Here is a 27212-nt window from a genome sequence, read left to right as displayed (position 1 = left end):
CGACCGTTAGAGAGGGGCGCGCGGGGCTGGGGCGTCGACCGTTAGAGAGGCGCGCGCGAGGGGGCAGCGACCGTTAGAGAGGCGCGCGCGGGGCAGGGATCTCTACCGTTAGAGAGGCGCGCGCGGGCCTGGGGCGTCGACCGTTAGAGAGAGGCGCGCGAGAGGGCGTCGACCGTTAGAGAGGCGCGCGCGGGCCTGGGGCGTCGACCGTTAGAGAGGGGCGCGCGAGGGGGCGTCGACCGTTAGAGAGGGGCGCGCGAGGGGCCGTCGACCGTTAGAGAGGGGCGCGCGGGGCTGGGGCGTCGACCGTTAGAGAGGCGCGTGCGGGGCTGGGGCGTCGACCGTTAGAGAGGCGCGCGCGAGGGGGCAGCGACCGTTAGAGAGGCGCGCGCGGGGCAGGGATCTCTATCGTTAGAGAGGCGCGCGCGGGCCTGGGGCGTCGACCGTTAGAGAGAGGCGCGCGAGGGGGCGTCGACCGTTAGAGAGGGGCGCGCGGGGCTGGGGCGTCGACCGTTAGAGAGGCGCGCGCGGCGCCGACCGTTAAAAGGGACGTCGACCGTTACCGCGGGGCGGCGGCACCGCCAGAGGGCGACGCGGCTGCCACGTGGGGGCGGCACGGGCCGCCTCCGGGGCGGAGCCGGGCGCGGAGCGGCGCAGCGCGGCGTAGGAGGCGGCGCGGCCGCGCCGTGGGGAGCCGGGAGCCGGCAGCGGGCAGAGAGGAGCCGTGCGCCGCCGGCGCCGGATCGCGATGGAGCCCTGGAAGCAGTGCGGGCAGTGGCTCATCAGCTGCAAGGTTCTGCCGCCCAACCACCGCGTCACCTGGGACACGGCGCAGGTGTTCGACCTGGCGCAGACGCTGCGCGACGGCGTGCTGCTCTGCCAGCTCCTCAACAACCTGCGCAGCCACTCCATCAATCTCAAGGAGATCAACCTGCGCCCGCAGATGTCCCAGGTGCGGCTCCCGGGCGGGGGACGAGCGGGGCCGGGCAAGGGGAGGGTGGCGAGGAGGCTGAGGAGGGCTCTTGAATGTCCTGATAACCACCTTCCTCTCCGCGGCTTGTCACTGCCCATCTTAGTATTTCAGTGCCTTTTCTTTCACTCCAGGTACTTGTATATTCGGCTCCCTAAAAAGAAAAATAGCACACGGGGTTCCCGGTGGCTGCACGCCTGTATCTGCTCCGTGCAGTGGCCCATGGAGGCCTGGCCTCACTCAGCACCCCACACCTTGGCAGGTCTGCTTGGCCGCATCACCCTCGTGTACTTCTGTTCTCTTGTGTGTTTATAGGCGTAAAAGCTGCCATTCGTGTTTAGAATACTGACAAAAAACACTAGTAGGTTGTACTGTTGGGAGGAACATTTGTTGCCTGTAATTACTCACTGAGACAGCTATTTTCTTTCTTCTTTATTTAATTTAATTTATTTATCAGTAATTATCAGCAAGGCATTTTCTGTAAGCCTATGATGGCAGGGGAAGAAGGAGAAGTACCAGGTGTGTTCCAGCCCAGGCATTATCCTAGATTTGGGGGTATAGAAGATACCCTGGCATGCCTCAGCGCTCATGTGTCTGCTCGAGTTGCCTCTGCAGAGGGGAAGTTTGGGGGGGGATGGGCTGCCACTTCTGAATGCACTAAGCGCAGAGGAGCTGGCACTTGTTCTGTGCCAGTTAAGCTGTGGAAGAGATTTGGGGCTTACCAAAGTGTGCCAGAGCCCTGGCATAAGGCTTCACCCATAGTTACACTGATTGCTTCCAAAATGTCCCTTATTTAACTTAGCTTGCACAGCTGTAACCAGTTTATGTATCAGCTGTTGGGAATGTTTTTTTGCTGTGCTCTTAGTGGTTAAAAACTGTATAGATATGTTATTTTTAAATGAACTGGAAAGGTGTCCTCACGATATTACACAATGTTTTCTGGACAGGTAGCTAAGTGTGTATTTAGTATTGATACTAGAACTTTTTCACAGAGCTGGCAAATGCTTCATCTTCCCCGTGGCTGTCCTGCACCTTGGGAACTTAAGCTCCGGGATGCAGATCTTGGAGACTACCTTCTTCAGCAGTGAACTTCCCCCAACTGGTGAATGGGGGAACCGCTGCTAAATCAACAGCGACAATCACTTGATGTCTGTAGCATTAAATTTACTGGCAACTTATTTTTGGTGGTAACGTTACTTTTGCCTTCTGAGTGTTCATGATTTGGCCATCTTGCTGAGCCTCTGTGAGTCATAATGATCAGTCTTTTAGAGAAGGTACTTCCTAGTGGAAAGAGTCATTTTGTAGAAACTTCAGAAATTGTTATTAAACATGCAATAAGTAGAAGCTGTGAAAGTCGCTTGTTGCTAAGATTTCAAAGGTCTTAGTGCAGTAACTTAGGCTGAAGTCTCAGAGTCTTGTTGTTGGTGAATCTTGGGAGAGCTGCTTGAAGTCTGGAGACCTGAGCCCAATGTTGTCAGTTTTGTCAGAAGAATAGCTGATACTTTGTTAGTATAATTCCTATATCCTAGAAATCTCTGTGCCCTGTAAAAACAGGGACTGACTCTCCTGTTACTTCTGCGGTAGTGATTTATCAGCATAGTGGAGGCCAGGGGCAATTGCCTGAAGGATCTGGCATCTGGATGCAAAGGGTCTGCCTTTCTGTTTTGTATTTTGCTTTGAGGCCACTCAAATGTGCGTTTTTTATGTCTTGGGGGCTGGTTATCTATTCACCAGTGTCAAAGGAGAGGGAGAAAGAGCTCATACTTCAGGCAGACCTGTGAATAGGTGTTAGGCTGCTGATGTGGAAGCTGAGTCTCTTCCCTTTCATTGCATGTTTGTTTCCTCAGAATGAACAGGGGAGGATGAGAGGCCTGTCCTTCAGCTCAGTGGGTCTTTGTAGCCTGGTGCAAGCTGCAGCAGCAGTGCCAAGGGTTTGTGACTGAGGCTGCTGCTCCAGGTGCTGCTTTCTGTTGGAAATGCCATGCTCTATGGGCCATGGCGCGAGAGCCAAGTGAGTACAGAGTTGTGCAGCCCTGTGCAGGCTGAGGCGGAAGTGGCAAGCTGTGTTGGCCGGGCCACGGCACTGCTGCTCCTGGCGGCAGAGGGTCCAGCTGGGCTTGCTGAGCATCTGCAGCCTTCGCTTGCTGTCACAGCTGTTCTTGTCAGGGAAGTGCAAGTGCCCCATGTAATACTTGCGGAAATTGTGGATTCCTCCCCCCCCGCTCTCTTTTTGGAGATAAAAATGAGTCTGTAAGAAAGCTGACGGAATGGTTTTGTATTGCAAAACTGGCTTTAGAAGCTATTTGATTGTTGTGCTATTATCACCTGTTCTTCTATGACAGCGTTTATACTTGGTTAATGGAGGTTGCCCTTTGAAGAATAGAAGCTGATTCAGTCAGCCGTGCTTTCCAAAAAGTGAGCTGCACACACAAAAGGATAAAAGTTACGGATGCAAAGGACTGCCAGGTTCATGGTTTACTAATGAATCCCTCAGCTGCAGGTCAGCATCTAGATGCTGCCCAGCTTCCATTTAGCATGCCTCAGTGCCAGCTCCCATGTGAAAAACTGCATGTGGGCCTCATGTGAGGCTGGAAACAATTAAGTTCAGGAACTTTCAGATCTATATCTTCACTGTGGCTGAGGAGGACGTTGGCTCTAATAAAAATAGCTATGGTCAAGGCTCCCAAATACACTGTGGCTTAAGCTTTAAGAGCTGGCCACCTTGTTCAATAGATGTACAATAAGAAAGGCAATTGTGGGGGAGTCTACTTTGGTCTAGAGGCTTTGTAATACATGCCCTTTCTGGTATAGGGAAGATTGTTCTTGTCACGGGAAAGCTCTACAGCCTGAAGGAATGCTAACCCATGTGAGGTAACAGTGTAGCTCGGATAAGTGTGGCTCAGCAGAGCCCTTCGAGGAGCAATTTGCTTTCCTTGCTCCCTGCCATTTCTTGGCTAACCTGGGCTACTGGAAATGATAAAAATAGAAATGATCCATAACACAGAGTGCTAATCGTAATGTTTAATCTTAATCATACAAGAATGTATGTAACTTATCACCAGAAATACATAATCTAAACCAGTGAGTTACTACAGATTTTCAGATGTCATCCATGTAATGCTTATCTTTTATCTTTAATGCACTGCAAGCAAGTTTTGAAATAGTTTTTGCAAGGCATTCAGTTAACCTGTGAGACATTGCTAAACAGGAAAGCTGCACTTGGTGCAATACTGGCACCAAGTTTAGTAAAGGGGATGTTGACAAAGATTAAATAATAAAAATAACTCTTTCCTACTAGTCTAATAATATTAAACAAAACATCCTCCACTATGTCAAAAGGTCAAGCATTTCTAAGTCTTGAGAACTATTATTTTGGTACGACCACCTTAGTCCAAAGAAGTTCAGCATCTTTGTAATCTGCATTTTATTTTATTGAGCTTTTGAACATAGGAGGGTGTTTTTTTTTTTTTCCTGATCTGCATGGTATCAGGTAGCCTCAGGATGTGGGTGTGTTCAGAGATGCTTCTCCGTTTCCTCTGATTCTACCCTGCGCTTGGCACTTTCCATCCCCCACAAATGATAACCAGCAGCTTGCGCCCTGAAGGCTGTGAGGATGCAACCTCTGCTGCAGGTTCATTTTGTGTTTGGGTGGGCTCCTGTGCCCACCTCCCACATCCACGGCACCCTGTCTCTCCTCAGAGCCAGCTCGGGGAGCGTTGGATGTCGGTGTGGTGGCTGGCTCTGCAAATGAGGAAAGGGGATGTGGCATCTGACTCAGGGTGCTCTGCAGGCGCATCCTCATCTAAATCATGAGCAGTGGGAGGGTGGAAGTGGATTTGCTGGCTTCTGTGCATGACTTACGTCTGCCCTTTTAGGAGAAGCCACATGAGCTGAATGAGGGCAGAAAAGGCAACTTCTTGTTGCTCTTCCAGGACTTGGGCTCAGTATGCTTGGGCAGCAAGGTTCTGAAGAGAGAGCAGGTGTGCAAGATCACTCTTATTCTTTGTTTTTTGCTATGCTAGCCCTAGATTATTGAATTAAGGGAGATAATCTGGATTAAGTTTGTCTGAAACAACAAAACTTTTGTTTCTTTGGAAGAAGTTTAACGTTAGTGTCTGGAAAGATGTGCTCTAAAAACAGATTTTTACAATTGCATTCAATATGAGCTATGTATGTTTAATATTCCTAGTTTCAAACTGGAGGGGTTTTTTCAGACTTTTGATTTTTTTTTTCCACTTGCTGGTTCTGTAATCCACTTTACCACACGCTGTCTTATTGCCATGATTCATCTAAATGAAAGCTGCATAAACATATGGTTATGTTTGCCAACATTGGACTTTGTGAAGTATTTAGAGCAGAGGAGCAGAACTTAAGCTTTGTTTTATGCTGAGAAAAGAAACAGAAAAAAGATAGTGACACAGTTCTTACCTTAGGAAGGTAGAGAAAATAATAATAATGAAGTCATTATCATTTTCCAAATATGAGTCATACTGATTATCTTGATGGACAAAAGAGAAATGTGGCTGCAATATATTACAAAGCTTATTTTACATACTCTATTTGGCATATAGTTTTTAAATACAGCATGTGCATCTGTCCAAGAATTGTCTCAAATGTTGTCTCCTGCCCAAAGTTTTAGTGTGCTGCATTTTGTATAATGCATTAGCAGAAAAAATGTCAGCACTGCCTTCCCACAGAGGCTGTAGTGTATGTCAGCAGTGGATAACTTAAATTGATGTCCACCCACTGTGTGCTGCTGTGCTGTGTGGGAGAAGTCAAGTTATTTTCTAATCCTTGGCAAAGGTGGGAGAGCTGCAATTGCAGCAAGTTAGAGGAATGCTTAAAAAAAGAAAAAACTGCTCAATGGTAAAGGGATATTAGAAGTAGTAGGAGGAAAATTCAAAGAAAGAAGCAATGTGAGCTGGAGAGAATGTTTAGAAGTTGGGAGATAGACTAGAATGGGTGTTGGCAAGTGAAATGTGCTGGGATTTAGAGGGACGGGCAAGAAAAAGCACTTGATTTATCCTGAGATAAACACAGAAAACCACTCTTGGGTATCCTGTATTATTCTTTAATGATAATGATGTTACCCTTTGATCGTGGGACGTCAGTGAATCTCCGTTGTAACCCACTGACTTGGGACTGTGATGTTGTAGAGGTTACTTAGCAGGTTGCAGCATTTGACGTGTTTTGGTACAGGTACACTGGTAAAGAAAGATGACGGATCTGGAACTTTCCAGTTTAATCTTTTGCCCTCTCTATCTAAGGTCAAAAGAGACCCTGCAATAATTAATAAAGTACAGGAGTCTAGTGGACTGGAGGCTTGAGCAGCGAGGGCATCAAGAGGACAGATTATTTGGGAGCGACAGCTGATGTTGTGGTAGCAGGCACAGGAGGAAGACACGCAGAAATACGATTTGATAATGATAATGTGGAGATGGGCAGGGAAGGAAATTGAGGGCATGAAAAGAGATCAAGATATGTGTGAGTGTTTTTTTTTTTTTTTTTTTTTTCTCTCCCTATTCTGAAGTAATGTTGGCTCAGTAGAGAGGTTGGGGCACCTTGCCAGCCCAGGGGGCTATAGGACAGGTGCTTTACCCTGCAAGGAAAGGCTGGAGCGTGCTCTGATCTCCACTTCTGTAGCCTGCCTAGAAAGATGGGATTTCAAACCCAGAGCTGGGAGTGTGTTGTGGTTCTTTAGAAGCTGGGAAACTCTAGCTCATACCCTACACTGTATAGGTATTTGGTATAGATGGAGATAAGCTTTTTTTTATTAGATCATTGACAGTTTTATCTTCATATTTAATATTTGATTCTCTGTAGGGAACTAGTTATTCATCTTTTTTTCCCCCAAAACTAAAATTTTGCCTGAAATTCTTAAAATAATCCTCTCATGAAAGACATCCTTCAGTTTTTGTATTCTTTTCTGTTGCTCTAGAACAGAAGGACTTTCCTCCAGAGGGTATTCCATATCATCCATATCCTTCCATAGGAACAAGATATTCTTCCATAATATTTTATAACACTTTCATAAATTCTGTTGCACAAAGAAAAGTGTGAATTGATATATCTACCTTGTAGATTGGCTATTAACTTTTATTCCTAAGTCTTCTACTATACCAAGTATCTTTCATCTCATGTCTATGGATGTTGACTTCAACTCAACATGCAAAATGAGAAGATATCTTTTAGAAAAATATCAGTGACTTTTTCATCCAATACCGAATTACAGTTGTGAACATCTTGATATAAGTTGAAAGTATTAATAGACTACGTGATTTTATGTATATTCAAAACAGAAAATTTCAAACACAAATCATGTAATATAGTGATATTATAGCATTTTTTTTAAAAGACACCCACAAAGTATTTAAAATACTTTTGCAGGCCTAAAGGTATGAAATAATGTAATTGGGGAAAATGAATTTAAAATAAGTCTGTGGAATTCAACTTTCTCGTTTCACTGCTCAATCTTGTTGGGCCTGTCAAATCTTTTTGCCCATAAATTGCATTTACTTTCAATCATAATTTTATATTGATATTTAGTTAGTTACTAGGTTACAATTACCTATTTTTCACTAGTTTTATCCCTCTAAAGGTCGCTTGAAAGTAATTTTAAAAGATCTGAGGAATATGCTGTGATTGTCTAGCAGAAACAAATGAAGTGTTTATTTGTCACTGCTTCTATAATCAAATAGTTGGTCTAAAAGCCCCAAAGTCAGCATTTTTAAAGAATATTTTAAACTGATGAGACTTAAAAGAACAATATCATTCATACTACCAGATACTTCAAATATGCCCTTTCATCTCTGATACTATCAATTTTACTTATTTGTTTTACATAATCCATACTTAAAATATGCTATACCAGTGGTTGGTGTTGCATTTGCATTGCTTCAGCGGGGAAAGCAACCTTATAGTCAACTAAGGCAGAATCAGTAGGGCTTGGCCTATGAAAATGTTAAGTGGCAAAGCAACCACACTTTGCTGTCTTACATAGTGTTTGAGCATAAAACATTCTTATATTTGTTTCTCCACATTCTAAAATATTAATGCTGTAGAAAGTAAATTTGTTTGGTGGTTTCTTTAGTGGAGAGAGAAATTTCTACTAAGGTAGGATATTCCTACTTTGCCTGTACTTTTTTTTTGTCTTTTGCAGAGTGAGCAATTTTACCAGACAGCTCAATATCTTGACTGACTTGTATTTACTGCTATTGATGAAATATGATATTATAATTTTTTTCCCTGATTCTTTTTTTATCTTAGCACTGACTTCAGTTTCATGTCTGGATGTTTCAGTGCTGATGTGCATCATGAGGTTTTTATTTATCATGGCACCTGTGGCATCCAGAGTTGTCTGTGTGCTACATCTGCAGCTGTACAGGGTGATCTTAGAGGTTGTCTGCCCTTTACAGGGAGCCCTGGATACCTTTGCATGCACAGTTTGGCATGCTGGTACAGGAGGTTGCTGCCTGCTCCTGCACGTGTCTAAGAGCCTATGTACAAAGTGGATCTGGGAGCAGACTTGCTCATGGCTCTCAGTTTCTGTAGCTTTGGCTGGGTAGGGCTGTTTTCCTTCAGAACTCCTCAAAATATGTGAATAAATACCACGTATGGTTCCCGTGCTGAGGTGGCTAAAAGTAAGTGGTAAGATCATCCCATGGTATGTAGTGGTCAGATCTTATGCCCCTCTGAATGAGGGGAGGTTATGATTTGGGTCCTGTCATTTGAACTGTAACTTGAGGAAAATACTCATCATTCTATTTGTGTCTGTAGGAGTTAGCTCAAGTGAACTCCCCTCCCTGCCCCGCCCTCCCGAGGGACCAGGTAAAAATTGGGAAACACCTGAGAAAATGCTCAAATTAGTTCTTTTTCTGTAACTCACTTTCTCTCTTGAGAGAGTAAGATCAAGACTCTCCTAAATGCTGTTGTATCTGCAGCCTTTGGGCTCTTGGTCCCCTGTTCCCTGGCTGGTTGAAAAGGGATTTCTGCCAGGCCTCAAAAAAAAATAACAGGAGCAGCAAAAAACCCCACATATTTAGGCAGCTAGGTTTTTTTTCTCCTGAGCAAATTGTTTGCTTGGGTAGCATGGATGGGTTAAGCTAGTGGGAAGGCCAGGCATAAGCAGAGGCTTGAGAGAAACGTGGAGTTGTGAATGGGTTTTATCTGAGCCTTTATTCTGCATTCTTTTGGTCCCTCTCTTTCTATCCATCAAAGAGAGGGCAGTGTGAGTTTACTCAGACTGGCCCATTGCTGTATCTTGACCTGAATTACTACTGCGAGTAGTCATGAGAAAGTAATTGAGGATCTATGTTTGCTCATTCGTTTTGCTGTTTTCACTGACACCGCTGAAAAGGGTGATGCATCCTCTGTTGTGGACTGTGTTGAGGCTGTCCATTAAACTATAAAGCAAGCCAAACAGATGGCAACCTTTGTTATTAAAGCTGTGATTTAATTCCATGTTTCTTGTTCTCAGAAATGTCTTTGAACAGCATTGTTGGTCAGAAGGATTGTGCCTTAGAAAATGCTGGTAGCTAGTATCTCTGTGCTGCTGCGGGCTTTGTGAAGCGGTATGGAAACGACTCCGGTAATCCTGTTAGAATGCCTCTATAGTTGTACTGGAGTCCTATAGATTTCCCTCTCAATGGAAGACCCTGGCAAATTGATTAGCTGAGATAGAAGCCTTTGCTGACAGGCCCAGGGCAATTTGCAGCAGACTGCAGACGTAGTGGTGGGGGCTGTGTAAAATCCAGCCCCTTGCCCTCCCCTGTGATAGGAATGGAGGGGCTGCTATGATGGCAGGTGTGGAAGTGCCCAATCTGCAGACTGAGGTGTACTTGACATTTGTTGTGTTCAGAGCTATAATTGCTCAGATTTATGGGTCCTCAGGAAAGCTGGTTAATTTATACGGTCTGTGTTCTTTTTTAAGAATTCAGGTTTTTGTAGCTTGCCATAGCACATCACCTGACTATAGCTTTGTGCTCTTGAAATAATAGTGTGTGTAAGGTAAGAAGTACTCTTGCACTGTCCTTAAAAATACCTGTTATGAAAAGATGGTCTTATGCAGTTTTATGTAGTATTTCCATAGCCAATGGAAGAAATATAAAAAAGCAACTGTTTCTGAAAACAAGCAAAACAAACCCCCCAAAACTAGGGTGTATTTTGATCTCTTAACATAGGTATCTTAGCACACCTGACGAGTAATAGGTCTAAGGAATAGATCCTTTTTCCATCAGATGGCCGTGACATCATACCACAGATGATGGCTGTGAATTCATGAAGTTTGTGATGAGCAGTAATATTAAATATTTAAGACTTGCCTTGTGTGGAGCAATTTTCAAATAAAACTTGTTCTCCAAGGATTCTCCAAGGGTTCTCTTCTTGGGGAAGATAGGGGAGCTCTTTAAGCTATTGGGAAATGCAGTATTTAGTTCTTCCTGTTTCGTGCTGACAGTCATTAGAGTTTGACCTCAAAATCCAATGTTTTGATAAAGTGATTTTAAAGTTTAATGAATCTAAAAATGCCTTTCATGTTTATTTGAAATGGAAACAGATTTTGAAATATTAAGGTTTCTGTGGGATTTTTTCATTTTCCTGTCAGCTCTGTTATCTTAGGTCTTTTCTGTTTCTCTGCCTTTACTCAGGTATTTTGATCTTATCTGTTGTGCCCAGAAAGCCAGTCGGCTCTGATTAGTAAGAGGTATTGCTCTGACAGGTCTGGCTTGTGGGTGTTTTTTTTTTTTTTTTTTTCCTCTCATTTCTTTTCTCCCTCTTTTTGACTCATCTCTGTTCTGGCTCGTTCTGCTGTTTCTCTCTCCTGTCTCTGGACAATATTACTTTTACCATCTTTATTTGCCTTTGCTGCCTGCCCCTGGTGTTTTCTTCCCCCTCCAGTGCATCTGTTTCCTCTTTAATTTCTTTCTTCATGCTCTTTCTTCCTTTCAGCTGTTTTCCCTTCCCGTTACTGCTGGCCTCCCTGCTCTGCGGATGCCCAGAAAGCAGCTCTGTGCGTAGGTGGGAGGGCGTCTCCTGGAAGCACTTTCCGGTGCAGGTGAGAGTGCAAGGCAGGAGGGCTCTGCTCCAAGCCCCTGGAACTCCCAAGCCCTTGGGAGCTCTTGAGGGACCACGCAGAATGGGAGCTGAACTTGCTGTAAGGCTCATTTAGGCTGCTTTTCAGGAACTTTTCATAAGAGGCAATTGCTTTACTTTTGTTGTTGTTAAAATTTCTGGCTACTTCCTGTGGTGGCCAGGGGTTTCTAACATACCTCAATGTGCCCCAACTACTACTTTGGCATCTGGTACAAGTGAAGAGGCAGACCTTTCTGGTGAGGAGTGATGAGGAAAAAAACGGGCTGGCGATCTCTGTTGTGAATCAGCCACTGCCACTTAAAATTTGGTCTTTTTGAAGACAGAATCACTTGATTCCTCTTCTTTCTATGAAGTACTGGAGATTTTTGCCCCTTCATTGGTGTTTGAGCATTTTTTTCTGGGATTGTGTTCTGAGCAAGTATGTGGGGATGGAAAATACAGTAATTTTTTACCAGCTTCTTTTTGAAATGGATTATGGGTGCTGCTTGCAGGGCAGAAAATACCTGCTGTGCTACCGCAGGCGCGGCTGCTGCTGCCTCATGCTGGGAGCCATTCTGCAGGGCTGCATGGATTTTGGAAAAAAAAATCAAACAATTCCTGTTTAACAAGAGTACTATGTATTTGAAGAATGATTATTGTGACATTCATCATCCCGCTAGCCACACAAAGGGACCTGATACTTGTGGGTTTGTGTTATTTGAAGGCTTACAGCAGCTTTTAATTTTTCATTTGCTTTTTGGTGAAATACCGATGAGGACTTAATCCAGGTCAATGATTTTTGGCTTCACTACTGGTTCCTTCCTAACTTCAGAATAACTTTCCTCATGTGCCCCTTTAGAAATTAGAGATGTGGCTTTTGTGTAGTTTTTTTAGTGACAGTGGTGCATTCCATCGTTAAATTTTTCCATTGTAAAGTTGGGCCCACTATTCTGTGTTTCTATCAACTATAGTCAGTTTTTGTAGTGGCAACATTTTTATCAATGGAAAATTCCTGTAAAATTTTGCTATACTTGATAACGACTGGAAGAGAATGTGGCTAACCTCACGTCTCTGTTTTTATTTGTCCGTGTGCTTAGTCTCATCAGTCTCCATCTCTGTGCAGGACAAGAATGGCTGTCCTGTTTCATGTGCTTTATGGGAGATTGCTGCTCTTCCTGTGCCACCTGTATCTTTGGCCTGTTCCACTGGTCTCCCATTATGACTTCATGAAGCCGTAATGTAGTTTGACTTTGGTGGAGTTTCCCTTCGTCTGTGAACATGTTAGCACTAGGCTATGACAGTGTGTGCTACTGTGTCTTAGGCTGAGTGTGTGTGGTATTTGTCTTTATGTTAAATATTATTGACTTAGTTTGTTAATGCCCAGGAGAAAAATAAATCAGAGGCCTTGAGTAACTACCGATTTACTGGAAGAGCGTACGATGATGGAGCACCTTGTGGGTTGTTTTGTTAACACCAGAAAAAAATATTTGGACCATGTCTGCTGCCGTGGTATTATTGATAATATGTTGCTGGTTGCCTTGAATAATTAAAATCTTATTTGGAGGTAGAGGCCTTCCATGAATTAGAAGGAACAAATAAATGAGTGGCATTTTTTTTTCTCTCTCTAGAAGGCTTTGAAGTAGATATGATTTTTGAATTGTCAAACTTGAAGTTTTCAAATGAGGTACCTGATAAGAAGGAAGAGATTTGCGTATTGTATTAGGAAAACTTTGGTTTTTCTATGCATGTTCTTTGTCAACCTTTATGGTATTTAAAAACAAAACAAACAAACAAAACCCTATATTTAGCAGACAAACTGGGCTATTCTTGAATTGCTTTTACAGAAGAAGAGATAGGACTATATATATGTGTATATTCTTATTTTGGGCTTTGCAGCTGTCAAAAAAAAAAAAAAAAAAAAAAAAACCCTCAGAAATATCCTCCAGTGGCAAAGCATACTGGTGTTAAAAGGAATTTGTTGAACCCAGGGGTCTAAAACTTGGTTCTTTCTCTAGCAAGACCTTCTCTGATGGCATGCCAGCCACCCTGGCTTCTGGTATTAGCATTGCTGGAGAACAAAATCATAGAATCATAGAATGCTTAGGGTTGGAAGGGACCTCTAGAGATCATCTAGTCCAACCCCCCGCATACAAAATACTTCCCTGATTTTTCGCATTACGCTAGTGCTGGAGTTGTAAACTGCACAGTCAAGCTGGACAAAAGTCTTTAATATATGTGTTGATGAAAAATGCAGCTTTGAATCGCCATGGACTAAATATGAATAAGAATTGAATTTGCTGAATATCCATGGCTGGAAAAAAGGCAAAAGTGTTCGTCTTTGTAAAGACAAAAGTAGCTGTTTCAGTATTATATTTCAGAGCATGTTTAACTTAAAAGGAATATGCTGCTCTTTCAACTGGAAACAATTGAGAAATAATTCTGAAGTGAAGTCACTTCAGATTTCTTCTGTGTTTTTTTTTGCTCTTGGTTAGTTAGTTAGTTACTGCAAATCAGTTATTTTCATGGTCTGTTTTTCAGTAGCGATAATGTATTATTTCACCATAAATGTGATATAAATATACCTCAAAGCTTTTACCTGGAAAAATCTGTTAAGATTCAAAGTATTTCCTGCTGAATGAAGTGATTAAAGAAATTAAGTAAAATTAACAAGCATTACATTTGCAATTAATTGCTTTTGCAGAATGGTAAACATCCCTGATATCCAGGTGATGTGTTTTGCTTGCTTTTTAATTAAAATATGAACTTTAACAGTGATGTTGCTGCTGTAAGTAGATGAGGGGGTATATATAGACAATTGAAAAGGATGTAAGAGGTGGACAGTCTAAATATTAGGGTATATATGTGTGTGTGTGTCTGTCTAGATTGCAGTGGTGAGAATCATTTTTAATGATGGAAAATTCCTGTAAAATAATTGTACTTCTTAAGTTTACTCATCACTTTAGGCATGGGGTTATGCCTCCTGATGGGTGCTCCATGGCCCGTCACCATCTTTGGGCAGCTTCTGGGGGATCCCTAAGTCAGACACACAGGCTCCACTGATGCAGCTGGCAGTGTGTGGCACTGCCGCTTGCGCTGGGCAACGATGAATCACAATCTTGTGAGTTTCCAGGCCCTGGCGTGAGAATTCCCCGACATAGCCACTGCAGTGGTTTCATCTAGAAATGAGTGAGCACTTCACAAGTTAAATGATTAGGCTGTGTACTTCAGCCCCTACTCTATGCTGATTTATGGTCTCTTTTCTTTAAGCAGTTTTGAGAAGTAGCATATTACTGTCATGAGTGTGAAAGTACTAGCTTCTGGAAAAAGCGTTGCCTGAATGGCTAGTACAATGCTATTTGCAAAGGGTTTTGCTTGTTTTGACCTATCCTTGTTTCAGATAAACTCACTTGTTGAGGACTTTGAAAATGATATTGCTGAATTGTTTTTCTGCTTAGTTGTACTCACTATATATATTTGTATCTTCAACATACTCAATCAGTTGCTTCTTTGTTAATGGAACTCCATGTGCCTGCTCTGCTTATGTGACTTAAAAACATGAATCACCCTGCAGTATTATAGTCTACTTTTCTGAAAAGTGCTCTTATTTCTCCTGTGCTCAGAATTGTCTTGGAAGAGAGACAGGGGAAGATCTGTCTTGTTATAGTTTCCAGTTAAACATTGCGTATATATTGATTTTTATTGTCTCGAACGTATTACACCTCTTAGGTAGTCACTGGTTCTGGATTGTATCGTATATCTTATTTAGATTTCATAGCATTTAGCCGAACAGTCTGTAGAACAAATTGAAGCTAAGAAGTCAGACTTGAATCTGGCTTTTTCTATGCGTTCCTACAGCATTATCTCCAGTGTTAGGGTTCAGTATGTTCTAAAAAACATCCTATGGCATTAGTTGTGTTTAAATGATGTTCTGTTTCACGGTTCAGTAAGCTGCTGCCTATTCAGAGAAGCATGTTATAGCAGATGCTTGTACTGATTTTGTATGTATTCTTTTATATAAAATGATTTTAAAAAATTCTGCCTACAGCTTGCAGGCAGGCAAATACTTTCACTGCCTCTACGTTATATTGCTGTTTTCCTTTATGCATCAGTGCCAGAACTAGTAATAGATTACTGCTCATGCAGAAATTGTTTTTATCTGTCAAGAAGGACTGTTGATTTTTATGTAGTTTTATATGAGCAGGCACTATCTTGCTGCATTTTGAGTGTGCTTTTTAAGTTACTTTTGTTTATGATATTAAATAGGGATGCTTTTTATAGGGTTGCTTCTAAGAAAATAAGTTCAATTTTGTGTTCTATAGCGTACTCTATTGCTAAAGCAGTAAACAATTCATTTTTATATTTGCATGAGAAGTTGTATGGTAATAAAAAGATGAGTCTGATGCCAGCACAGGATTCAGTGCACTGCACCAGAAGCCCAGCAGCACAAGCGTTTTCTGCATTAGTGATTTTCAGGTTCCCTGCATGGTGGAATGTTTCCATTGCTATTGCCCATAGTATTTTTAAATTTAAAAAGGATCTAAATATTGGAATGAAACGGATGATAATCATCTGCATAGCCCTGCTTGGGAAATGGCTTTTGTAAGTGTGTGTCCTGAAATACTAATATTTCTGGAAACCTTTTTTATGAAATTACCGATGTAGAGGCAGTGTTCTATAAGTCAATAGTGTAAACTAGATAGTCTTGTCGAGTTACTTCAAACTGATTTGTAACAGAATGCATTATTCACTGGCTCTTGGAATAATGTGGCACAGCACACTAAGTTTGCATTTGGGATTATCATGTTAGAGTGCTTGGCAGCTCTTTTCCCAAAGTGATTATGCAGCAGAAGAGTGAAAAATACTTGTTGGCAAGATTTCTCTGCATAGGAAGGTGTTTGTTGCTGTTGTACTGTGCAGTGATGCTAGGCTGGGCTGTTAGACTGCATTGCTGTGACTGGTCACTTGCCTTTGGCCTGCTGGGACCATGACAGGAGGCTCAAGGCAGTGCAGATCTGTGTGATACTTGGCTAAAACAATTTTTCTGAAGTTTAGATTTCACTTGTGGCTTAAAAAAAACCAAATAGTTAATTGTAGCTTTAGGTAGAATTTAATCCAGTCTAAAATCTATTGCCTCTTGTCTTGTAACTAATTTACATCACTGCTTCACATTGAGTTCTTTGGGTAAGAAGACACACCACTCGAGAAGGGAAAGGTTGCACTTTTTGGGTGGGTTGCATAGCACTGACTGGCTTTTGGGTAACTGTGTGTGAGGAACAGCTGTGGGAGCCAACACACATTTCGAGAACTGTGTGAACTTATCCCTAACAGAGTTTGGAGGGATTGAGAAATATTAATGTATTTGTGCCCTCTTTGTGTCAGTATTGGAAGAACTGCCCTTGTTTCATCCAGTGCAATAGCCAGTGATCATCTGGACCATGATAATTACTAATAAATTACATGGTATTATATATTCTTTATTGTAGGAGAAATATATCTCCTGTTTTTTTTTTTTCTGATCTTTTATTTTTTTTCTTGAAATGCATGCCTGGTACCCATCCTGAAGATTCTTGGATGTCACCATCTGTTTGAGAATTTATTTTTTTTTGAGACATGTGGTAATTAAACTCAATCTGTACACAGGTCTGCACTTAAATCTCTCTTAAAAAACACCTGTAGTGTAATACCTCTGCTTTTAAAACTGCTTTACCTAGTTTGCATCATCTGAATGCCTTAAATGCTTGTAGAACTTTTATTACTTTAGAGTTCTCATTATTATCGCATGATCAATATAGTCTTGTCAGATGCACGTTAATTCTGGCAGCAAGTTCTCCTGGATTTGCATGAAGGCCCAGAGATGGGGCATTTCATAATGCGGTGGAAGTAATGGTCCTGCAGTAACATTTGCTGAGGCAGTTATTGCTGAAGATGCGATTTGTGGATGTTTGGGATTGCCTGTCTCATCCTGATAAAACATATCCAGCGTCTAGAAGTTGTTTCGCAAACATACCCAGACAGACTTTTCCAGTATGAGGCACACTGGGGAACTGGAGGATTTTGCATCTAATACGGTCTTTTATTTGTATCCTGGCTACCATTCAGGACATCTGTGTGTGTGTGTATGGATCTTGACTGGCTCACCAGGAAATAGCAGTAAGTTTTTTGTGGGATGGGTGATTATGGCAAATGTGGTGTATTGCCTTGGGCACAGTGTTGGCAAGCAAATGCGTGATACTGGGGTAGAGGCCTCTTCCTCGGGGTAGTGCAGAGCAGCTCTTCAGCACAGTGCTTGCTGTAGTGCTGCTGTAAAACCTTTGCAAGTTGGTCAATAAGTGTAGGCTGTGGCAGTAGCTGTGCTGTGTATGTCTCTAACCTGGTCAAGGCAGTTGCTAGGTGAGTGAAAAAGACTGAGGAGCTGCTGAGGAGGTGAGTGGCCTCTCTACAGACTTAGGCTACTCTGTCAGTAATGCACTACAGTCATTATTCCCCATTTATTTTAAATCACATTTAGGATTTCTTGTGCTTTATATATGCAAGTCTTTATGCACAGAAAGCTTACAGTTAAGGACATTTCAAATATGAAATCAGCTAAATATATAAAACTCACAAAATAACTAAATTAAGCAAAAAGAATATCATAGAAGGCTAGCTGCCTTTTTTTTTTTCTATTAGCTCACTGTAGCTTCTATAGTACAATATTTGTATTTCTGTGACTGTTTTCTTGAAATGCAATGTGTATGGTGATGAGGCCTGCAGAGGTGTTAACTTTTTTCAGCCCAGGCAGTGGACTAGAGCTCATGTGAGGGTTCAGTACGTTTGAGCATCTCGAGGGCGGTTTCTGCTGCCTCCCGCCACTTCCTGAGGCTGGAGCTGTGCAGCAGTGGTTTTACTGCATTTGCTACAAGATGGACGAAGGCTTCGTGCAAGCTCTGCGTGTTACGTAACAGCTAAGGTGTCACATGGGGTAAAAATTTCATCGGTACATGCGGTGTCGCTTGTGCTTTAGCTGCCCATCCTGCCTGTTTTGGAGTTTTTAAGGTGTGGCTATTACCACTGCTTTATAATTTGGACTTAGGCTTTTGAACTACGATTTTCTACTTAGTTTGCTATAATCCATGGAGTGTTGTCTGCATGTGTCGGAAATGCCTGTCCATGCTACAGAAAGCTCAGTCTAACAGGTGTCAAACCTATGGTGAAATGCCAGCAGAAAAAGAGCAGGAAAGATTTTGAGTAGATAAATAGTGGGCAGCTGTCTGTGACAATCTGTAGAGAGCTAGGCTTGATTTTAATTAGTTGTTGCTTGTTCATTCCATGATTTCCAAGAACATGGAAAAGAGTAATTTCAAAATGTAATTCAAGAAAACGCTTAAAATATTTAATCAGTCATGTTAACACTGCTGAGTAGTAAGTATGCTACTCCTTTGCATTGGAAGTTGCACACGTTAGCGCACAATATACTTGACATATTGCTAAGAAATAGAAGCACAAGGAATTTATTTGGGTTAGTCACTTTTAATAGACACTGAAATTCTGTGCAGGATTTGATACTGATAGCTTTTGACACCTTTCAAAATAAATGTTGAATCTGTTTTATAGAAGATACTTGGAAAGAGTACTCAGGAGAGAACAAGCAAGTACATGCTATTTTAAACAATTTTTAAAGAAAAATACACAGTGTGCGTTCTTTGTCCTTTTAAAGGAATTGGATAGGGGCGATACGGGCCTGTAGGCATGTCTAGGGCAGTAGGGTCACAGTTTATCGACTCAAGTGGATCCACTTAGGATGTTGATAAGTGAGAGATTAATTTTTTGATGGGTGAGGAAGAAAATGAGAAGGGCATTGTATTTCTGTAACAGAACCAAAGGCAGGTGTGAATCCTTACTGTGAATTCTGTGCAGGTACCTGCAAGTCATCTTGCACACCTTGCAGGGTTCTTGCTGCTCTAGGGGTGCCGCAGAACAGCCTTGCTAAGGCTGGGAGCAGAACTTTAAAGGGGGGGCCCTTCTGAACTCTCAGCCCTACCTTTTGCCAGTCACAGTTTGAATTTACAGGGTTTTTGCAGCTGAGGCTTTGGGGATTAAAAATCCCCCTCTGGGCAGGGACACCACACTGCTTTGTCCCCGCTTGCTTCACTGTGCTGAAGTGCCAGCATAGCCCGACAGGGAATTGGCAACACAGGAGAAATGTCGAACTTTGCTTGTGCCGTCTCTTCGCTCCAGAGAAGAGCAATGTGAGAAGAGCAAGAAAAGCCCATACCCAAGCCAAAATGTGATTGGCACAACTGACCAGTAGTCAGTCAGGGATTTTAAGAGATGCTTTGCCATGAATATTTCATTCCCACATTAACTGAGCAAATAAATAACATTCTATTAATATTTATATTCTGTTAGCAAAGGAATTTAGTGGTTAATAATTTGTAGAGCATCCTAGCATTATATAGGCCTTCAAAGGATGTCCACATCCAATAAACTCATAATAATCCTATTAATAAAGTATAGACCTCGCTAGCTATCCTGTATGTAGGGTTTCACATTATATCATTCCCTTTGAATTAAGTAGTGTCTGTTGCCGTTCTCTGCAAAGGAGAGCAAAATTCTTTCACGCTTATGTAGTAGTAACAATTTTGCATGTTTTGCTATCCCCAAAAGTCTTTAACTTCTGAAGTGTCAATGCAAAGAGCTATTGATAATGAGCCAGCCTCTTGCAGAGCTAGCTCAGTGTGTATTGTCTTGCTTCTTTATTAATGCATCAGCTTTGAAACAGATATAAAAATATTGCTAGATAGTCCTTTTGGAGAGAAAAAGCTGGGAGGTATTTAATATTTGGCTTGTTTGCTCCTGCCTAGAGCTTTAAAAATACTGATGATCTGAGTGATGGAGATGGTTATGCAGAACAAGAAGCAAGATGCAGAGCGCAGAACTGAATTCCTTTTGTGCAAGTGAAGTGAACTCCTTGTGTGCTTTGTTCTTTTTAGTATTATTTGTAAATTAATATGTCTTAGCCAAGAGTAAAGAGAAAGAATAATGCTCAATATTGGTATCATGACCAAGAGGGGAGAAAAACAAATAAATTCCAGAAACAACTATACAGCTTTGATTTGCTTACTGAATATAAGCACGCTCGTTTCAGAGTCTTGGTCTTCAAATTCTTCATGACTATTTTGCCTTCCCTGCCCCTAGCAAGCCTCTGGACTTACAGATTTTGAGGGGAGAAGTAGCACGCGTGGAAACGAGAGGAGTTGGATCTCCCATCTTGAGTACGTTACCGCTCCCTTCCCTCTCGCTGGCTCCGGAAAAGACACTGATGGATGTTGAATTAGGATTTCATCGGTGGGTCGCTTCTTCTGTCACTCAGAATCTTCACAGCTATTTTTGCTGAGTGTAGTGATAATTATTCCTGTTGGCAGAGCAGAACTAATCTCATCTGTTTTGACTACTGAAATCTGTGAAGAAGCCAGCACAGATTTCTGGGTTGAATTGTTAACCCTGAAGGAACAGTTCTGTCAGAACCACAGCGAGTACTACTTTGTCTGAGTGCTGAGTAATGGCTGTAGAGGTTTGCAGGAGCTTGCAGGGAAAGGCAGTTAATAGCGGCGTAACATGCCTCTGTTTTGGTACCCTGCTTTTGGTGGTGGCCTCTCAAAGAGGGCATGTATCAGGGAACTGTCCAGCCTCATTTTACCAAAGATGAGTCCTTGATATAAGAACAACTATTTCTGGAGGCACTTAATGTTCTTTTTGTATTGTATATGGCTGAATGAATTTGAAGGATGCTAGCTAGATTTTTTTATGTACACATTTTATGTAGATGCTGATGGAAAAATGTGTATCTGTACTTCTAGTTGTTATTGCTGTTTTTGCGTTTGTTTTTGATTCAAAACCAGCACAGGGTCTTTGCTGTGTGGATAGGAGAGGTGATGTTGCCCTTGTGTCACATAGTGACTGTACAGTTTCTTGGATTGTAATCTGACTTTTGGATTTAGCAGGATTAAAATACTGTTAGTATGGATTTTGTTACTTCTATCAATTTGGTTGCTATAATAAATACTAAAATAACTGGTTAGGAGTGTTAATAGAGAAAACCTGTGAGCATCAGGACATTTGGCAACATGTTTTATTAAAAAAATATCTTCCTTCATACAAGTTCTTTGTGTTTTCTTGCAATGAAACAATTTGTGCAGACATCTTGGTGACAGAGTGTAGGAAAGCAATTTTTTCCAGTTACGGCAATTTTTACTGTTTTCCTGTTACTTAAGAAATTTTATATTTCCATCCATAAAGTGGAAATCCAAATGGGATCCTTCCTGTTAATGTGTTCATTTGCCTCCCACAACTGGCTAGCAGCCTTTTTGAAAACTCATTGTCTGAGTGCCTCCCTGTTGTGACCTTTTTTTTTTTTTCTTAGACAAAAGAAGAAAAAAATGATTGTGCCTTCTGATATGCATGAATTGAAGTCAAATTTGCTCATCTGATTACTTCCATTTTATGCAATTTTTTTGGGTGTCTGGCCTTTCCCCAAATTTCTTTTCTTGTACTCAAATACTTGCATTCACCTGACTGAAAGCCCCCCACAATTTGGCTGTGCCCGTTGGGGCTGTTTAAAGACCAGGCAGAGGTGAATAGCTACTACTGAGTGGTTTATCAGAGCCCTGAGGAGGAAGGGGCTTTCTCTGGTTGACATACCTCCTTTCTGGAAGAAAACAGGTGATCTAGAGAAGAAATAGCTAAGAAAAATTCATCCTTCCCCCCCTCCACCTCTCTCTTTGCTTGTACTCTTTTGTCATGCCTTCTAGTTGATAGTCACTATTCAGTGACTGGCCTGTGTTTTAGTGTAGCTGTATTTGGAACCTGTTAATGTAACATGCAAAATGCTGCAAGTGCAGCAAAGAGGGGACAGGTACGTAACGGCTACACAAGGAAATACAGGGATTGCTTTGCTCTAAGAATTGGTGGAACCATTTAATTTAAAGAAGAGACCTCCCTCCCCCTCAACTTCCTTGACTTAAAGTAGCTCAGTACTGTGCTTTGTAGCTGATGGATGTCCCTTATACTCGAGCATCTATTTTGGACTCTTGAGCTCAAACATCAGCGCTCTGTGTGTTTCTGATTTATTCTAAGGATATGAATGAATGCCTGTTGAACCAAGTAAGGAAATTGCTCGCTATCCAGACATTCCTCCTGATTCCTAACTAAATTGCCATAATGAAAAGGGAATGGGAGTTGAAATAAATACAAATTGCTGTTCCTCAACTAACTTACTAATTAAGATGATGAATTGTTAAAAGTGTGGTTAGAAGTCTGTGTTTGCTACGTACTTGTTTTTTCTTGGCATTTTGGGTTTTGCTCGTACACTGACTGGTGTTGCTATCTTGGAATTGCATGAAAATGTCCAAGGGCAAAATGTTGGACTTGACACCCTGAGGAATTTCTCCAGTATTAACAGTATATCCACATACTGAATATGGTCTGTAGCAAATAGGCCTTTATTCCATTAAAGGATTTCAGCATTCAAGTACACTTTTTTGAGAGATACTTATTATAAATAGAGAAAAATAATTTTCTCTCTCTCCCTCTTTTTTTTTTTTTTTTTTTGCATTTCTCATTTTGTTAGAGGCTTGGCTATAGAAAATCGCTCTCCCCTTTGGGCAGCTCTAGACTCCTGCCTGTGCTGCTTTGTCTAATTAGTGGTTTCTGTTCAGTAGCTTTTGTAAAATATTTCTATGCATTTCTGTCACCACGCATAGGTGTGTTGAATAAGCTTCAAATGTTTCTTTTTGTGTGGTGGCAAACGTTACAGGTAGAAAACAGCATGCTTTTTCCTATAGCCCTTTGTATAGCTTGTGTTGCTTTCCCCTCTTCTGCTTTGGCACTTTGTGTCAGAACATAACAATTGTATCAATTACACCTACTTCTATTTTATTTTATTTTTCTTTTTAGGTGGTGGATTTATTTTTGCAAACTCCTGCTTTAAATAAATGTAGTCTTAAAGCCTTTTTCTGAAATTAAATTAAATACAGGTTGGAGCAGAGACTGCTAAAGCTATAGTCTGTTTTATAAAAGCCACTGGTTTGTTAGAACTCTTCTAAAACTGCAGCAGCCCTGCCAAGGCTGTGTGTGGGCTGCTTGCAGCAGTGCAACTCCTTATGTTGGGGAACTGCAGGAGTGACAGCGGTGCTTGGGCAACAGAAGGAACCTGTATTTACTATGTGCAACTGTTAATGTGAAAATGGAACAAACATGTTCAGAAACAAATACTTCTTTTCCATTAAAATATTACCAGTGTACCTCTTGATAGTGTACTTCTTCATGGCAATTATTGGCCAAGGCCTTAACGTGAAGGGATTGCTTTAACAGTCTGTTATGGTGATTTTTCTCTCCTGTAGAGCTGTGTTTTAGACTTCCTAGGAGAAGTGTCATTGCAGCTGAAGTGCTGTTATGAGTCTTTCTCCTTGCATGTCCTTTGAAGTCAACACAGCATGAGTATAACTGACAGATCCTTCAATAACCAGCTTTGCAAAATTTAATATTTGAGATGTTGTCAAAGGAGCGACTAGCAAGTCTTTGAGATGTTAGAAACTGGTCAATTTGACTGCAATACTACTTGATTCAAAATATAATTTATTTTCCTTTCTCTAGCTGTGCTGCTGGAGAGGTGGTATGGCAAAGTAATCCACAGTGACCAATTCTTTATGCAAACATCCTTAGGTTCATGGGAAGATATCCTCATTTTTCCAGTTGCTTTCAGGGTCCTGAGCATCCCTGATGGATGGCCATTTTTAGAGTTTGCCTCTCAGTGCTTGGTAAGCTCTCTTCTCGTGATATAGCAAGAGAAGAGCCACATAGAAGCTTTATTTTTTTTTTTGCTAGTGTAAGTGACACTAGAGTAATTTTTTTTTAAACTTATGGTTCTTGCTACTGTACTGTTGTGGTTTTACTCATCCATATACAAAGAATTCTTTCCTGCTGTCTTGAAACATAACAGTATAATAAAAAAGAGAGAAGCAGTGATGTTTTCAAAGGAATTGTTTTTAACTTAAATATTTTTAATCAAGAGAAACTAGATGTTGTTCAGAAAGTCAACACTTCTTGTGGCTACTTCTTGTGGTGATTAGGCCAAGTGAGAGATGTCCAACCCTCACCTTATCTGTAAGGGAACCGGGTACCCAACAGGTCTTTGTCTCTTTACTGATCTCCAGTGCTTAGTCTCTCAGTTGCATCCAGGCAGATGCCGGGTTCAAGTAGTTGTAAAATGGATTAAAAGGTTTGTTTTTGAACGAGAGAGAAATTAGAGTTACCATACAATTAAGTGTCCAAATAAACTCATTTAGTATTTTTCCTTCTAATGGAGTGGGGATTGGATTTTATTGTTGGGACCTTATTCTGTTAAAGGCACCATTTGGTATATTCTTAATTCATGACATGGTCCCGTCTCAGTGCAGGTAGTTTGACAAATACCTAAACTGTGGTTTCAAGATGATACAGGAAATGTAATGACGTTATGTGCTCTGTTGTTACTGAAGGGCTTAATTATGTGGTTATTGAATATTAGACTATAACAAACCTTTTTTAACCCATTTCAAAAGGGCAAAATTGGAATCCTTTTTGGTCTTTCCGATAGAATTTATTTTATTACTTATTGTATTGATTTTTTTTTTTAAAACAGGATGAAAGCCAGTGGATATGGTTTAAGACCTGTGATTTTGTAACTGGCTTCTGGGGCGCTTTGGCTGGTGCTTTTGGGGTGCGTTTAGATTAATTTGTCAGCTCTCATCTTGTGTCCCCTTCAACCAATGGTGGTGTTTTCTCTTTAATGTTGTACTGTTGTGTTGGTGCTTATACATTACAACTTTATTATATGTCTGTAAGATATCAAGTCAGATTATCTAAACTGGTATTTTGGTGTCTTGTGTGGAAGATAAATTAGTGCCAAACCTGCCTGAATAAACAGATGGGTTTTTAAATATGCATTCAGTATGAACATGGTTGGGACACTTATGTCTGAGTTGTAAGTGTTGCTTTTATATATCCATTGCTAACATGTAGCAATGCCATAATCCATACTAATATATACAATCCGTGTTCTCATGAATCAACTAGTTGAGAGCTTCAGGAACTCAGTTTTAGTTTTGTTTCAGTACTTCTTAGGAGCATATTCAAAGCAAACTGTTATCTGTTTTGAAATACTATTGCTCATAAATATTGTCTATTTTGCACTGTACATCATAGTGGCTTGGCATATTTAGAAGTGATGTGACTGAAGCTTTATTGCTTTCTAGACTCTGATGATCATCGATGTTTGTGAAGGAGTTCAAAGACAATTGTCTTTGATTCAGTGCAGAAATCAAGGTTGTTTGACAAACTTAACTCTCTGCTAGATAAGTTTACTTAATTTGGTTATTTAAGGAGAGAGAAACTCTGCTCATAATGTCTGTACTCAGAACTTGACTTTGAGTCTGAAGGGAATCTTTATAACCAGCTGAAAATCCTAATGTAATGGAATTGCTAACTTATGTGTAGTTTAATTGTTAAACTTTGTAAAACATTAGTGAGTGTGTTAGATGCTTGTTGATGTGCCTTATGCTTATTTTTTTTTCTCTTTCTTTCTTCTAGTTTCTTTGCTTGAAGAACATAAGAACTTTTCTTTCGGCATGCTGTGAAATATTTGGGATGAAGAAAAGTGAACTTTTTGAAGCATTTGATTTGTTTGATGTGAGGGATTTTGGAAAGGTAAGGATCTTAATTATCTCCTGAGTAACATACGTGTTTTGCTTCCAGATTGACATTGAAGGGCCTAGGGAAAGGCAGAAAAGCCCCCTGATAGACAGGGTTTTAAAGATGTAAAAATGAAAGGAGGATGGAGGAATTAAATATAGTGCTGAAAGGGGTAAAAGTATACATCATACATATAAAGATGGCAACATGGAGGTGAGCACTGTCTGGAGAAGTCTTTTGATAAATATTATGGAATCAGAAACCTCGTACCTTTTCATTGTCAAGCTGCATGGCATATATTTCCTTTTTTTTCAGACACTCTAAAACTTACCTCTTTTTTTTCCCCAAGTTTTTAAAAATCTCTTGAGGATTCTAATGGCCGAGCACACACACAGCCATGGGTGGTTAATACCACTGTTGTGACTTGCAAAGACTAAAATAGTTGCTTCTGTAAACCTATGATTAGTTACTGTGAATGCACAAGCTTTTTCCAGTGTATTGTTCACAACCTCCTACATACCTGTTTGATCTGTCACTGCTAGCATATGTTCAGTTCAACTTCAGTTTCTGTTTGAGTCATAGGGTGGCATTACCCAAATCTCACACAAAAGGGCCTAAAAATTGCCCGAAGTCAAATAGTGTAAAAAATAATCCAATTTGAATAAATAACTGTTTTGAGCATTATTTGCCTTTTAATAGCTCATACTTCAACTGTTTATTGTCCTTCTTAACTAGATATGGAGGCCAAAATATGAGTGCAAGCCTGAATCAGGATTGCAGTATGCATATTTGAAATGGCTCACTGAATTCTAATAACCAAAATGTTTAACTAAATCTGTTGCTTATAAACATAGCTAAACCTGGCAATTTCTTTTGGTCCTTGTGAATTATATTTAAAGAAAAATCTTTTATTAAAATATGTTTTTTGATACAAATTTCCTATATTGTTTGTTTGATTAACATGTTCAAGTACCTGAGGGGTGATTGTGGGGAGGATGGGGCCAGACTCTTCTTTGTGGTGGCTGGTGACAGGATAAAGGGTAACACGTGTAAGTTGAAACACAGGAAGCTCCACCTCCGTATGAGGAAGGTGAGGGTGACAGAGCCCTGGAACAGGCTGCCTAGAGAGGCTGTGGAGTCTCCTTCTCTGGAGATCTTCAAAACCCACCTGGATGTGGCCCTGTGCCACGTACTCTAGATGTCCCTGCTGGAGCAGGAGGGTTGGACTAGATGCTCTCTAGAGGTCACTGCCAACCTCAACCATTCTGTGATTCTGTGAAAGTGTTTTAGATTTGTTTTCCTTTTGTGCAAACAGTGGAAATTAAAATTCTTTCTAATAAAATAAAAGTGCTATCAGTGTCTCCATTGAGGTATTTACTAAGCCAAGTATCTTAATGCTTGTGTTCAGTCTGAAACTTATGCCTAATGCACAGAAATCTTTTGCTATTTTTTTTCTGATTAATTG

At 41.1% G+C, this 27212-nt stretch overlaps 1 protein-coding gene across 2 annotated transcripts in view; it reads left to right on the top strand.

Moving 5' to 3' along the window:
* The first annotated feature begins 740 nt into the window (after nt 1–740).
* Nucleotides 741–27212, top strand: part of VAV3 (vav guanine nucleotide exchange factor 3) — a 145599-nt gene continuing 119127 nt past the window's right edge. For both annotated transcript variants that reach the window (XM_088524357.1, XM_088524356.1), the window contains exons 1-2: nt 741–952; nt 25646–25762. In XM_088524357.1, coding sequence (XP_088380483.1) covers nt 749–952; nt 25646–25762 — 321 coding nt within the window. In that variant the 5' untranslated portion in view covers nt 741–748. The remainder of the gene's footprint in view (nt 953–25645; nt 25763–27212) is intronic.

Source organism: Tinamus guttatus, unplaced genomic scaffold (genome assembly GCF_059628265.1).
Source record: "Tinamus guttatus ecotype Peru unplaced genomic scaffold, ASM5962826v1 Tinamus_guttatus_pri_ptg000211l, whole genome shotgun sequence".
Lineage (NCBI taxonomy): Eukaryota > Metazoa > Chordata > Aves > Tinamiformes > Tinamidae > Tinamus > Tinamus guttatus.
This window is presented reverse-complemented; position numbering and strand designations above follow the sequence as displayed.